The 14,924-nt window shown below is 52.5% G+C and overlaps 2 protein-coding genes across 2 annotated transcripts; one reads left to right on the top strand and one right to left on the bottom strand.

Annotated features, from left to right (window-relative positions):
- Positions 1-1,873: 1,873 nt before the first annotated feature.
- On the bottom strand, positions 1,874-10,781 carry tecpr1b (tectonin beta-propeller repeat containing 1b). The gene is given in 26 exon segments (XM_057015837.1): positions 1,874-2,415; positions 2,483-2,602; positions 2,675-2,781; positions 2,852-2,944; positions 3,033-3,097; positions 3,099-3,166; positions 3,255-3,429; positions 3,504-3,560; positions 3,647-3,726; positions 3,799-3,895; positions 3,982-4,075; positions 4,234-4,361; positions 4,568-4,725; positions 4,855-5,004; positions 5,093-5,248; positions 5,315-5,430; positions 5,582-6,156; positions 6,226-6,350; positions 7,093-7,194; positions 7,287-7,387; positions 7,484-7,658; positions 7,889-8,011; positions 8,081-8,203; positions 8,277-8,459; positions 8,534-8,766; positions 9,457-10,781. Coding segments are annotated over 25 exon segments (3,534 nt in total). The 5' UTR covers positions 8,759-8,766; positions 9,457-10,781; the 3' UTR covers positions 1,874-2,277.
- Positions 10,782-10,916: 135 nt separating this feature from the next.
- bri3 (brain protein I3) lies at positions 10,917-14,124 on the top strand. Its single transcript, XM_057015841.1, has 3 exons — positions 10,917-11,429; positions 12,022-12,130; positions 12,889-14,124. The coding sequence occupies exons 1-3, from the start codon at positions 11,288-11,290 to the stop codon at positions 13,019-13,021; spliced, it is 384 nt and encodes a 127-aa protein (XP_056871821.1). The 5' UTR covers positions 10,917-11,287; the 3' UTR covers positions 13,022-14,124.
- Positions 14,125-14,924: the final 800 nt, after the last annotated feature.

Genomic DNA, 14,924 nt, shown 5'->3' with positions numbered 1-14,924 from the left:
CTCTTTTTTATCACTTCAGGACGCAGTGAAGGCGGAGAGACGGACTAATGAAGGGACGTTCTTAACACTAATAAACTTATTTCTTGCACTTTTTGGGAAAGAGCTGCTGGAAAAGGACCGACGACGCGGTTTGTGGGACAAACTGTGGACACTTTGCTCAGGCAGAAGTTCAGCGACGCGGGGGTCACCTGATGAGTGAAGGAGACGGAGGCCAGGCTCCGGCCGGGGCGTCCAGCATCACCTCTCCAGCTACATCCGTGTGATTCCAAGTCTGTGCAATCCTACTTTTCTAAACGTCTGCTTCAAACACTAATCAAGCACATTCCAGGTGTTTGACTGCTTCCGTATCACGTGTCAAAGTGTCCCTTTTTAGGACTTTGTCCTCACCCATGTAAAAGAAAAAAGCTAAAATAATGTTGTGACACTGGTACAAGATGACTGCAGTCAAGAAGAAATAAGCTCTGATTTGAGCTTGAAGATGAGAATTTAAGCTTTTCTAATTTAATTTAGGGTCTTCATGTTGTTTGGTTATCAGTGGTTGCCTTTTTATTGACGTGTAATATATATATTTTTGTCCAAATCTCAGATTTGGAGAGAAAATCTGTAGCAGCATCTGTGCATAGGATGATTGAACAATGTCCGACTGGGAAAAAAAACCACACAAACACTCGACACTGTTCCCTTAAGGAGGAAAGGAGCAGTTACGGTCGCTAGTTTTGTCTTTCGGAGACGTCTCAGTGAGACTGTTGGTGTTTAAATCTACGGGACAAACAAAACAAACGTATATTTTGTGCTCGGTTTGACGCTCTCTATGTTTTGTGACGCTGTAAAAAGAACACTGCACTCTTTGATTTACTGCCACTGCTCGGTTCAAAATCACACCCCGGGGGGGGGGGTTGCTTATTTTTTATTTCTTCTTCCCGACGAGCCGTTTGTGAACACGCGCCTCGGTTCCGAACTTTGGTAACGTGCAGGGACGCGAAATCGCGACACTAGAACAAAAGCGCTTTTGTTTGTGGCGTCTGTCTCTGGCAGTTTTAAAGCATTTCATGAACTCCGTCTTCGAGGGGTCACGATGGATTGGACGGCCACGCTGCGTACAAACGGCTCCGTACGGCACCATAAACTACACCTTTGTTAAATACCAGCAGCCCGTGCTTCATTTAAACTTGAACATTATTTAAAAATCCTTTTTTTTGTTTTTTTACAGTATGCTTAATCTTGCACATTTGAGAAATGTAATTTAATGTTGAACTGGTCTGATGTATGTAAATGTTGATTTCTTTGTTTTTTTGCTGTCTGTAAATGGGAAACGCTGTAATTGAGTTCTGGGTCTGAGGTTTGGTTTTGTAACTTAAATGCTGAGTCGATCAGAGGAACATATCACAGCCGTCGGCGAGGAGAATGAGGCAAGTCACGGAGCAGATGTGAAATCATTCTGTCCTTTAAACTTGTAGATTTTAAAAAACAAACAAACAAGATTTTTACTTCATATTTATCATGCTTAGTGTAATTGAATGAAATGTTTATAATTACACTGTTTAATATGAAAATAAATGCAAATGAAACATTCGCTGAAGGTTTTAACTCAGGTTTCCCTGTGACGTCACAATGGCGATTAGCGTCAACAGTCGCTGCAGTTACGAGCGAGGACAGCAGGGGGCGCCAGTCAACGCCTTATCAATGAGGCCAATTATAGAAGTGAAGTGATCAGGTCATTGTAACGGTCCAGTCTGATGCTTTCAGAGTGAGCATTGCTGGCGTATGTACCGACGCAGGGCGTCAGACTCCAGGTGAAAGGTCAGAAGTTGCTCTGTTGACTTGTGATTTGATCAAGCGTCAGCAGTTTTGTAGAAATAACATGGAAATCAAGTATTTTTGAGAAGGTTTTATGGGGAAAAAAAAAAACTCCCCCAAACATCTGCAAACAAAACCGGGAGAAGTGGACAGCAAACACAAAGAAAGATAATAAACACAAACACAAACAAAGGGACACCAGGATGAAGACGGCTCCAGGCGGTGGATGGATGCCTGAACCTTAAGCCCTTTAACTGCAGGAGCGTGAGCGCTGGCTCCACCAGGAGGAGAGGACACATGCACAGCTTATTCTCCCCTTCTATCCGAAGCAGTTCCAGGCCGCCGTCTCCCAACAGGAAGTGTTCCCCTTCCCACCCAGGCCCGACCGAACCACTCCGGACCCTTTAGTCAGACGCGTTCAGGGCCCCGCCGTGGCCAAGGGGGTGACAGAAGAGTGAGGAGGAGAGGGGTGGGCGTGCTTTACACCCCTCCGGCGTTCCCGTTGACTTGTGCCGGGCGCTGCGGGGGGAGCGGGCTGCGGGGGGACGCAGCAGGAGGGTGGCGGGTGCGGGGAGCCTCGACAGAGTTCCCCCTCACACTGATGTGCTCCCATCCTCCCTGAGGAAGAGACGCACTCGCTCAGGTCGGCGAAGCCAAATGGCGCATTTCTAAAGGCAACACTCACCCCGACCCCGTAGTCCCAGGACTGGCCCCTGGGCTGCATGGGTCCCACCCCCAGCCTGTGGCAGACGGCCCCGGGCGTCTCGGTGGGGAAGCCCGGGATGCTCTCCGCCACCGTCCACACCTGCGGACGACAGCGGCGTCATTACCGGTCCCGCCCCACCTACTTACGCATGCGAGGGTCCTCTGCTCTGACCTGGTCCAGCGGGCCCACGGACACTTTGGTGACGTTGTTGGAGACGAGCTCCCAGGTGGAACCCTGGGGGTAGCTGGGGGTGAGGCCCTGTCGGTACCACAGGTTCCCTGTAGGGACCCAAAATGGCTCCGTGAGCGTTTATGATGCTGGCGTGGAAACGGTTTCGCCGCTGCTCACCGTTTTCATCCACAGCGAAGACAGAAGTCCGGCCCACCGAGAGCTGTCGGAGCGTCTGTCGGGGGGGGGACGGGATGTGGTACCAGCATTCTCCTGTGGGGAGGGGGGGTAAATTACAGCCTTGAATACAAGTGAACAAAAGTGCAGTGGTGATCAACTAGTCCCAGTTCAGCGTTCCGACCTGCAGGGTTCTGTTGGGAAACGGACCCTCTGTAGAACACCGCCCCGTCCCTGGCGATGGCCCACCTGCCTGGCTCCACCGATGGAGATGGACTTGAAGGGCTGGTCGGTGCCCACGTGCAGCCAGGAGCTGCCCTGGAAGAGCAGCGCCGGCGGGTCAACACAGTTGGCACGGCCGGGTTCTGACCGAGCGAGAGTGGCGCTGGAGCGCGTGCGTCCTCACCGGAGGGTTCTGGGGACTCACTCCCAGGCGACACAGCACGTCCCCCTTCTCGCTGATGGCCCAGACGGGGACCTGCTCCATCCGGCTCTGGGCCAGGCACGGCATCAGGGAGACGTCGCTCAGCTGGAGGGGCGGCACCTGCTGCCACGGGCCCCCCACTGTGATCCTGCACTTCCTGCACGCACAAACATGGTCAGTTGCCGTCGGCCCCGGGGCAGAGACGCCTCAGGAAGGCGCGTGTCCAGGTACCTCGTCCATCTTCTACGTCTCACAAAGTCCTTCAAGGTTTTGTGTCCGTGGAAAGTTCTGTTGGAGGAAACGAGGAGCGATGTTACACTCTGTTACACCCCTGTTGGCTTTGAGCGGTGGCGGTGGCGGTGGCGGTGACGTACGCGGGGAAGTCTGCGGCGTACTGCCAGCCCTCTTTGTCCGTCCCCCCGGGGACGCCGACGTCCACGGCCCACTCTGACACCTGAAACACAGTTTTGGGGGGAAAACGGGTCAAATATTTGCTGATGAGATGAATGGGGGTCAGCGCGCCTACCCAGGACCACTGTGGGGAGGGTGGGGGCGTGTTGCCCTTGGTGCACTCCTTCAGCCCGCTCTCGTCGCTCCACATGGGGCGGTCCGTCGGGAGCCCTCTGGGACAAACCCAGACACAACCCATTAGTGACAGAAGACAGAAAAGACCGCCAAAGCGCGTTAAGCCACGCCCACATGCTCCTACTTGTCTGTATATCCCGTCAGGGGGTTCCATCTTTGGTTCTCGTACACGTGAACGTTCCTCACGTCGGTCTGCTGGTGCAGCGGAGCCTCTTGGGCTGCAGAGCACACGGACACTAATGTAACGCTAGCGCGCGGAGTCAAAGGGCTGCACGGAGAACAGGTGAGAAACCGGAGACACAGACGAGGGGGGCGGATTTTAAAGGACTCAATACGTGTGGAACAAACGGGTCCATGTCTACAGGGGCAAGATTACCAGGAGCGGGCTGCTGCCCATGGCGCCCGCTGAAGACCCAGGCGGTGCCGTCCCACCCAATGCCCCACACCAGCCCCAGACTGTTAGACTCTACACAGCGCAGGTGACCCGGGACCTGTCGCCAGAACCTGCAGCACCACACAGCAGAAGCACCGAGCGTTAGCAGCCTCGTTAATCGCACGCACACACACACACACACACACACAGAGGAAAGAAACAAGGCAGGACAACTAGTTCCAGCAGGCAGAGAATTAACGTTAGCGAGTTCTGGACACGTTGGCGGACGTCAAGTGTTGGGAAGCGACCACAGCCAGATGGGTCGGCTGATATTTACATGAGGTCACAGCCATGCGTGTGCGCGGTGGACTCCAGGGCGAACGACGGCTCGTGCACCATGATGTCCCCCTTGGAGGTCGTGGACCACAGGGCCTGCCTGGAGGGCGGCCCGGCGATCCCTCGAAACTCGCAGCAACAGTCGGACAACAGGGACAACTGGGGACGCAGGACAATGCTGTCAGCAGAGGGAATCCTGGGAACTTTAGCGGTAAGGTTAGATGGGAAGATCTACCAAGACCTAGGCTACAGGGGTCAGCTCTGAAGGCCAGTTTTGTCTACTGTTACCCAGTGGTTCAGGTCCTGCTCAGCGTGCGCCGCCAGGATCAGGGGCCACCTCTGTTTGGTCCGTTCAGGCGTGTACACGGCGAAGGCCAAGTGTCCGTCTCGCAGCAGCGGAACCAGCGCCGTCACTTCGTTCACAAACACCTGAAGGTACTGAAAGTAAAAAGAAACGCTCTTCAGGCGGGTCGCCGGGGTCGCGTGCACGTACGCGCCACACGTTTGCTCTCGCAGCGGAACCGACCTTTTTCTCATCGTACTGTGTGTAGTAGACGAAGAAAATACTGTCCTTCCTGCCGTCGGAGCCGGTGGACTGCTCGAGGGCGACGCCCACGTCCGCCCAGCGCTGGGGCTTCCAGTCCCTCCACCAGCGCAGCGCGCCCTTGCGGACCCACACCGACTGCACGGAGACACGTGTGTGAGCTCGGGGGGGGGACAGCATCTCCCAGCGACCGCTGGCTCTTACGTTGCTCCGCTCCAGCGGCTTCCGGCTGATCTCGTCTCTGCGCTCCGGCTGCTGCTGTTGATCGCTCCAGGCGGTGGACTGGACCGGCGTCAGGGACAGGGAGCTGGTGAGGGGACCTGGTGCAGAGGACGGACATTTAGAGAGATGAGGGTTATCTCTGCACGAGACGGGGACACGCGGTTGTCGAGACGACACAGATATACACGCAGAAGCTTGAATACGGCCACGTTTGTGACGGCGGAATCGTCGTACAGGTTCTGAAGGTACCTGTGGGGCTCAGCCAGCTGGTCTGAGACTCCGCATCCACTTCGCAGCCGCCGCCGGAAATCCAGGCCCACACTGGCCCGTCTGTCTCTCCGACAGCCTGGGACGTCTCCAGCGTCCCCAGGGCGTAGCTGGCGGCTCCATCGGCGGGAGACGCTCCCGCCTCCCGCCCGCTCTGACTTGCTTCCGCGCCCTCCAGATCCACGTTCATCCACGGGATGTTGTGCGCCTCGGGGTCGGGGGTGGCCAGCACCGGAGCGGGCGACGGCTCCTCGGCTTCCTCCAGGATGGACGCCTGTGGTGTGGAGGCTTTGTCGCGGTCCGACACCAGACTGTTGATGAAGCTGTCACTCGTGGGGATGAACGGCTTGGGAGCCTCCGAGGGAGGGTCTGAACCGGCGGTGGGCGGGGACTCGTCGGGTCCCGCTAGAGGGACCACGGAGGGGGACGCTGCCTCCAGGACGGGGGTCTCATTCCTGATGGGTTGCATTCCGGTCGGACCCACTTCCGAGTCCGAGTCCGAGCAGCTCAGGAGAGGAGGGGGCGTGGCCTGAGTCACATGACCCGCACACTTGCTCCTATTCCAAAGAGACACACGTGACTCCAACCAACCTGGTTCATAGAATAAGCTGAATTCTCACACTGACCTGGGACCTGGATCCTTCCTGGGTCCCCACTGGGCAGAGACGGGAATCCAGCCGTTCCCGCTGGGCTCAGACAGGGTCACGCCCATCCTGAAGTAGAGACCGCGGTCCTCACCAACAGCCCACACCTGACAGACACAACAACAGGCGCTGACTGCAGATGTGTCAACAGTTTGATTTACACTTTTCCGCAGCAGACGAGGCAGAAAAAACAGAGAAGTTGACTTAAATCCCGTCACTGAGCCACCGGCGCCGCTGCTCTGTCAGGTCAAATAAGGCAAGGCCGTACACAAGCCGGCTCCATATTTACAACCCCCAACATGAAATGTGGGATATGGTGATGGCGGCTTGCCCAGCTTCTAATTAGAGATTGGCCCATATGTCAGGCCAGGAGGGACGTCGTCTGGGGGGGGGGGGCTGCCGGGACGCTGGCCGCCACAGTGGGACGCACTCATGTTACAGGGCAGTGACTTTGCAGACTCCCCCGACAACGCCGCCAAGGGTGAAGTGGGTAAGAAGGTTCATGGCTGGGTGCAATAAGCTGTAGTAAAGTGGGAGGAGCCAAAAGGTCACATGGTTCTACAGCAATCGCCTGAATTTCAGAATAAGCTTTAGATGCACAAGTGTGGCACCGCAGTCAGGCTCTAAATGATGAACTCTGGAATATTCCTACACGTGGTATCCATGGAAACCAGGTTTAGCACCAGTACACATGTCATTAGAACGCCATTAAGTTTCAAATATGGCCCTAGTGGGTTTCTATGCCTCTACATCAGCCTGAATCCAGATAAGAATCATTTTGTTGCATCAACAGCTACTCATCCAAACCTTACAATCACAAGATTATGAACCACTGAGACATCTTTGAACCTGATCGTTGAGTCCAACATCCACCATCAGCATCTCCCCTCCGATGCTGATCCAGCCAGAGCCGCAGGGGTTGTGGGAGTTCACGCCGCGTCTGAACCACACCTTGAAACACACACAGTCACGTGTGTCAAACACACCGCGAGCAGCAGCAGCAGCAGCAGCAGCAGCTGTAGTTTTTTTCTTCTTTGACTCACCTTATAGTCTTTCGTGACCACCCAGACCACGCTAACGCCGACCGCCACATGGAGCGCTTCCACTTTGGTTCCTGGAGACTCGACCTCGACCCACGACGTGCCTGGAAGAAGACAGAAAATACTGACTGTCACCCTTTAAACAACCCCAATAAAAAGAAGAAATTGTTAAATGAACACGACACAGGTGGTCTACAGACCAGTTGGACTATCCAGGCTGAGGCCAGTACGGACCAGTAGGTTCCCGTCCCACAGCACGGCCCACAAAAGGTCTCCGGGGCCGGCCGATAACTGAGCCACCTCCTTGGGCGTCTCCACTTCCTCCCAGCTGGAGCCTTCTGGGACACGGGGGTAGATGCCCTCTCTGAACCACACCTAAAGTGTGAAAGTGTCATCCTTACTTTACAAATCACATAAAAAAGCAAATAAAATGACAGCTGAACAGGAAATTACATGGGATCGTGCTGCCATCTAGTGGTGAAATACATAATAGATCACGCTGTTATACAGTAGTGTGACTGAAAACTTTAGATTAATTGTTAGTAAAGGACGTTGGACTTTACATGTTTGACAAATTCTGAACCACATAACTGGGGGTCACTGACCTGGCCTTGTTGGGACACCCCCCACAGGTAGGGATACCTCCCAGACTGGTCACTCATCTCCCAACCACCACAGCTTATGTCACAGAGGGGCAGCAGGGGTTTCCTTGGGTTGTCCAGAGGAATCTACGGGGAGGCAGTCAGATGTTTCTAGTGATCATCATTATGGCGCAGTGAGGCAGAAACGGTGCAAACCTTGGCCCAGGTGCCCTGTGCGATGTATCTCCTGTAGCGGATCCACCGCCTGCGACGCACACAAGAGTTCCACTTCTTATCCGGAGAGAAGTTGGCTGGAAAATCCACTGCGTATTCCCAGCCCTGAGGAGAGTTACAGGAAGAATGAGGGCATAAAAAAGAGGAAAGAGAGCTGTGCACGTGTTTAGTTTCTTACCCCACCCTGACTGGGCTCTCCCCCACAGCACTGATCCACATACCAGTCCCCCTCCCACTCCCAGCTGCGGGACGGCAGCTCAAAACTGTGCAGCGGCTGGGGGTTCAGCCCGGTGACGTCGCTCCACGGCCAGCGGTCGGTGGGCAGCAGAACGTCAGTGAAGCCGTCGACAGGGTTCCACCTCTGGCGACAAAGATTCAGCACCTCAAACATCAGCACCCACCACCTCCCGAACCGCCGTGCGGCTGAGGCCTGACCTGGTTCTCGTAGGTCTCCTCGCGGTAGCGGACGGAGGTCTCGCTGGGCATCATGTTGAGGTAAACACGGTGGTCACAGCCGATGCCCCAGCAGCGGCCCTTCCCTGCAGACACCCGCTTCAGCTCCAGCAGCATGTCGTCAGCACGCACCCACTGCTGGCCGGCCGTAGACAGGCTGTACACCCGGCCGTACACGTCCACGGCCCACAGCAGCGTGATCGGCATGGTGACCCCTGCGCAGAGAGCGCACGGCAGTCAGTTCAAAAGTGCTGAATTGTTACTGGTGTATTTAAAAAAATAGCACAGAAATGTGTGTTTTTTTAAAATTAAAAAGCTTGTTTACTATATTTTACTTTTGACAATATACTATTAAAATGATAACCCATCAAATCTCTCGTTTTACTTGTGCCAAATATTATTGAAAAACTATGACTTTAAAACGCGTTGACGTGATTAAAAAAAATACTGAAATTAGGTTAGAATGATTTTTAATATCCAAGAGGCATTATTGTACAATATCAAATTATCTTCAGTGTTTAAACAACTGAATTACTGAGAACAGATTTATTTCAATAATCTAATTCTGAATCTATGATTTTCGAGTTGGGTTCCTCCTAAAATAAAGAGTATAATATTTAAGCAAATTGCTCTGAAGGCACTAAAACGATGTTTTAATCTGAAAATTACCGGAAGTTCTATTATGTGTGTTGTTGCATAACTTGGCGTTAGCTTCATCGACTGATACTAATCCGCTCCAACGTTGACAGTCGGTTATTTTAAGAATTCAAAACAAATGTGGAAGGAGGCGAAACAGACCGGCAGCTGGAAATAACCAAAAACCAAAATAATCAGAATTAAACAGGAAAATGTTCGCAATAAATGCGTTTCGCTGCAGTTTTCTAGAATAGACTACAGCTGATTACCTGAATGTTGGTATCCGATCTGCAGTGGTCAAGGGAAGAGCACGTGACATCAGGTGCACGAGCCGACAGCTGTCGACCCATTCAACATGTTCATTCACATCAACGCAACGCAGCGCAGCGTAATAAAGCACCGAGGCGGGAGGGACGCCGCAAAGGTGGTAATCTGTTCTCTGTGGCCGCCGGCCCAGCCGCAGACCGCCCGCAAACACCCGCACTGTCACCACAAACGCGTCTGCGGTGCGAAAGTTAGCCGCATCCCGGCCCAGATATGCTGTTTTCGGAGCAAAGGAATGTCCTGTCCCACTCTCGAGCCCACAACAGGAAATGGAGGCAGCGCGGCTTCTGATTGGCCGACGCTCTGCGCGAGCACCGGGTCGCGCTCTCCCATTGGTTGGACCGCAGGCGCGTGTGACCGTAGACGGCGGCAGGTGAGCTACGCGCATATTTCAATAATTTAGTCAGCGACGTATCAATTATTAAAGCGTTAGGTATGGTTTTACACGTTTGGCTACGGCGTATTTAAATAAAAGATTGTTGCTCTGTTGAAAAACATCGGCTTTAATTACACTCAACCGCTATTTCCAGAAGTTAATGACAAGACTCCTCCGAGAACATTGGAAATAAAAGTCTCCATGAGGAACTTATGATAATTTTAGAGTTACATTTTTAAATTTGGATTATTGTGTTAGTCTCTTAATCGTCACCAGTACGACAATCAACAAGAGAGACAACCAAGCTGAGATCAGTAACTTGGACTAACATCCTTAAACATAAAATTGATTTTAACCTTGAATGTTATAATTTCGGAATAAATAAATACCTTTAAATAAATACCCTATAGCCATTAAGCTGTCGGCCCTGCTTAAGCGTCTTGAAAAGGGGGCGGGGCTTCAGGAAAGACGTTCGTTTCTGTGCTATTGTACATTTACCGCCTGGTGTCACTAAATCGCTTTATTTTTTTTAAACAAACGAATATTTTCAGGAGGAAACAAAAAAATAATACCCCCCCCCAATATTCGTGGGACCTTTTCCTGTTTTAATGCTTTGCTGGAAGGTTTATCAGCACCGCACTTTCTCTACGGTGTGGAATTTTTTTTGCTTGTTTTAATATTCATGTTCCGCATCGCAGCCCGCATCACTTTCACGTGGATCAGAATTTAAGGCCCCAATAGTGAAACTTACATAACGTGAACGGCAGCGGTTACGTAAGTCCACAAAAACGGCCTAAAACATTCGCATCTTGCAATTTATAACCTGAAGGTTCAGGCGCGAGGAAGGAGCCGCATCATGTCAACAGCTGACCGCCGCGCACGCGGCGCGCGTCTTCCGCCCGTCGCAGTGCTCCTCGTGCAGGCAGTGCTCCTCGTGCAGGCGCGCGTTATTTGCGTGCTCTGCCGCTTTAAGAAGCCTTCCGGTGCGCAGAGGCGCTACAGCAGCGCATCACATGATTCTTCTCTTGTGACAATCCAGACAGAAAGAGACCAAAAAAAGCGTCCCTGACTTCCACTCGAGTTTCGGGCCGAGGCGATGACAGATGACCGCCGCGTCGGTGCCTGAGGACCAAGCCTGAAGCTGGAAATGGTGTTAAGTTGAACATTCCCGGGAGGACTCGGCTCATTGCTGCCTTTCAACGAGACGTTCGGTGAAGACTTTGTGGCTGCGCCGTCGGGGACAAAGTTGGCGCATGGAGAGGGACGAAGTTTCCTTCTGGCGCAGCGTCCTTTCTTTGTTTTTCCGCGGGGCTTCGCTGATACCAGCGGCCGGACTCCACTTCTGAGGCCGAGTTTAGTCAAGTTGACCGCGGGGATCTAGACTCGTTCGATCTGCGGAGATGGACAACAAACCTCTCCTCCAGGACAGACCTCCCGCCTACAACACCGTCCCTGGCGCTTACGAGTACGGCCCGCAACAGCCCGGCTATGGGTCGATACCCCCGCCCGCCCCGCCGCCCTACGCGTACCCCGACCCTCAAGGTAAGACAAGCCGTGGGAGTCGCTCCCCAGCCGGGTACAGGTGTCGGCCCTGCCCGGCGCCAGCCCCAAATCTGGTGGCTTTGATTCGGCCTTATTAATGCCGAACTGATGAACTTTATTAGCCAAATCTCCAAGGGTAACATCCCCCCAAGCATTAGTTTGTTTTATCATCCGCGCACGCGCAGTTTGATAACAGTTTTGTTGAAATTTGAGGCAGGAAAAAGCCCAAATCCCAAACAGAAAGTAAACAGGCCCTCTCCTTTCTTGAAAGTTGCACGTGACTTCCTGTTTGTTGCTCTCTGAGGTTGCAGCAACAACCGCTGCACCGCTGTTGTCAGACCTGGGTCACATGTTATTGTCGTTTGTGACACCAAACTGCAGCCTGTCACAACTCCCACGTCTTAGATTTCACACTCGGATTATGGTCATGTGACAATAATCTGGTCGTGTTTCCAGACCGAATTCATGAGAAAAGTGTTGCTAAATTGAGTCCCATTTCCTCTTTGAGCCTCTAAGGACTGTTCGTCTCTCCCCAAAATGTCCATGCTTTGTCACCTGTGCTTAAATAACGTGCGCACCCTTTCTACCGCAGGTTACCCATCAGCGCAGACGGTTCCCGCCGTGTCCCAGCAGCCGTATCACGGCACCTACGCCATCATCCAGCCGTCGGTGGTGGTGGTGGGGGGCTGCCCCGCCTGCAGGTGAGGAGACGGCGGCGCCACTGTGGGTTGTTCCTCTTTAAGCGGTTGGAATCAGTAACTCGGTGCGTCAGTCTCAATGTTCATGAGTCAACGTCCCGCCAGTCAGATGACCTCGGCCTCAGACATGTGACGAGGTGGCGGGTGGTCACGGCCACGCTGGGGGCCGGGGGCAAAGGTCACGGATTTTCTCAGCGCCGGCGGTTGTAAATGTTGACACAATATGGTTCATTCCAGGAACGAAAGGTAGATTAAGAGCACGGATGTGTACTTTTGGTCCCGAAAGCTTTAGCCTCGTCTGCTCGGACACACGGCGCCCGGCGCTGCCACTGTACCCGGGCGGCTCAGGGGACGGGAGAATTGACTTCATTACACATCTAAACGTAAACTAAGCCCAGATCATCTCAGTATAATCTAATCTCACCGTCAAAGGGACCTTTCAGCTCCCATTTGCTCAGGATGTGCGCGCTGCAGTCACGAGACGCCGTGACTTCGGTTAAAAGCGGCCGCGAGACGCCGACTTCACCGCGTGTTTCTTCACGCCGTGTCGGGGGGGGGGGGGGGGGGAGCCACCGATGTGTCAAATTAGATATAAATGAGGTTTGGAAAAGCTCCGTGGCGTCTGCAGCGAGGCTCAGCCTGACCGTTAAAACGAGGAAGTCGGCGATGAGGAAAACCGAGCCGTGGTGTCAGGATGTGGTTCTTTTCACCTGCTTGTGTTTGATCACATGGTAACCATGACGATGCTGTTCCACCTGCAGGGTCGGCGTCCTGGAGGACGACTTCACCTGCCTGGGAATCCTGTGTGCCATCTTCTTCTTCCCCCTGGGGCTCCTCTTCTGCTTCGCGCTGCGCCAGCGACGGTGTCCCAACTGTGGCGCCACCTTCGGGTAGACGGACCAAAGCGCGGCCGGCGCTCCCACGGGGACGCGGCCACATTCCCGCGGTCCTGTCCGTTTGACCTTTGTACCGCCGTTGTACGTGCTGCTGTTGCCACTTCAGTCATGCGTCACTTATGATCAAGTTATTACGTTTAGTCCTGCGCGAAGAACTCTGCTTTTGCCTCCCGGTGTCGTCCCTGCCGTCACGGACCCGCGAGGAGGTCGCGTTCAGCCTAATCGAGGCGCGGCCGTGTATCCTTTTCTTTATTTTGCTGGAACTTTGCGTCGTTTTTGGCTAATAATGAGGTCACGCCAGGAGGCCCGGACCGTACCGGAGCCCAGATTTAAGCAATAACGTTGAAGCTGCTCGTCTTCAGATTCCTCCCTTCACCTGTTAAGTCGAGGGCTGATGCGTCTCTGTCGGCAACGCCGTGAACAACTGTCCCAGTTCGGACCCGGGACACCTCAGTCAGAAGACCTGAGCATTTTTATTTTAATTTTTTTTGGCGGGGTGGGCATATTTGCACTGATCATGCTGATTATTCTGCTGATTATCCCTCAGGTATTTCCGGTCTGTCCCCCTCTCACCTGCTCTGACAGGACTCGGGCCTTTCTTAAAGGAACGCGGGAAACGGGCCGAGATGACCAGTCGTGTGTAGTCTCTGCATCTGTGATCTCAGTACTCCGCTCTGGTCCCATTCCTCCGAATCAGACAATCGAGCATGTGTGCGTCCACGTGTGTGCCGTGCGTCTGCGTCTTCCATCCCAGGAAATGTTCTGTTGGAGAACAAACTGTCTGAACATCACACACGCTCTCATCACCGATCGAGGCTCTTTCCACCACTGACTAAAAGAGAATCCTGCTTCTTCAGCTGATTTTTTTTTTCCCTCCCTCACCTGTAAACACGCTCAATAATACTCAATTTCTATACATTTATCGACAAAGTAAACATATCGAGATTTAAGAAATAAATCATTTATTTTTCATACAACTATCCATGACCTAACGTGTGATAATCAACCTGTTGCCGCGGTGACAAGGCACTGGCCACCGTTTAAAGAATGTAAAGGTAAACTTTTGGTTTACGGTTTATGTCATTAAAGCTGTAATCTGGTTTTCTGTCTCGAACCTCTTTATTAACGTCCGTCTGGGGGAAATGGCCTAATTTTATTACTCGTGTATATGAAATTAAAACGGGCGACAGCAGTGCTGTTGAAATCACCGTCAGAGCCGTTATGGACGACTTCACTGTCACCAGGAGATACTAAAAGGCCTGAAAAGCTCATTTCTAGGTCAAGACTGAGCTTCAAAGCAGCTGAATCCAGGAACCGAGTTCTGAAGATGAGGAAAAAGCCCCGGCTGGGTCACCTGAGGGAGGGTGTGAGATGTCCCGATGGGCTCGGGAAGATCACGGCTGAGGTGTCCCAGCTCATCCATGGATGTCTCTCATGTACTTCAGTGATGCTTTAATATCCTACAGGCAGCATTGTTCCTGTTCAACTCCCTGTTGGCAGCTCTTCCCGAGCTCTTCCAGACCTGCCTGGAGCTCCATATTTTATCCAGATCGTTCAATGTTATAAAGTTGATCCCAAGGCTCAGACCCAGATGAAACTTTCCTGCCTTAATACCAACTATGATCAAGAAATTAGCCTATCAATAAAACCCTTCTTTTCCCGGTGGATTTAGTCAGTTCAGCTTTTCTGGACAAAATTTGTATCTCAGGATGGAGAAAAAGGGGCTAAAAAAACAAAGCGTGAGGTGAGAAAGATATACCATGCTGTGTTACGATTTGTAAAGTTTATTCATGTTTTCTTGTGATGAAAATTCAGTGATATAAAAAAGTTCCAAATATTTAAAAAAAAAAAAATTGTAAATATGACTTAAAGTGAATTTATTTTTCATGATCTGTTAACTA

This window comes from Takifugu flavidus, chromosome 18, assembly GCF_003711565.1.
Source record: "Takifugu flavidus isolate HTHZ2018 chromosome 18, ASM371156v2, whole genome shotgun sequence".
NCBI lineage: Eukaryota > Metazoa > Chordata > Actinopteri > Tetraodontiformes > Tetraodontidae > Takifugu > Takifugu flavidus.
Note: the sequence above shows the minus strand (reverse complement) of the source record. Positions and strands in the feature narration are given on the sequence as shown.

Bases quoted from the DNA above. Each gene is read 5' to 3' on its own strand.
- bri3 (XM_057015841.1), top strand. From the start codon at position 11,288: ATGGACAACAAACCTCTCCTCCAGGACAGACCTCCCGCCTACAACACC. The intron at 11,430-12,021 runs GTAAGACAAGCC...TTTCTACCGCAG, and splicing joins CGCGTACCCCGACCCTCAAG to GTTACCCATCAGCGCAGACG. The intron at 12,131-12,888 runs GTGAGGAGACGG...TTCCACCTGCAG, and splicing joins GGGGGCTGCCCCGCCTGCAG to GGTCGGCGTCCTGGAGGACG.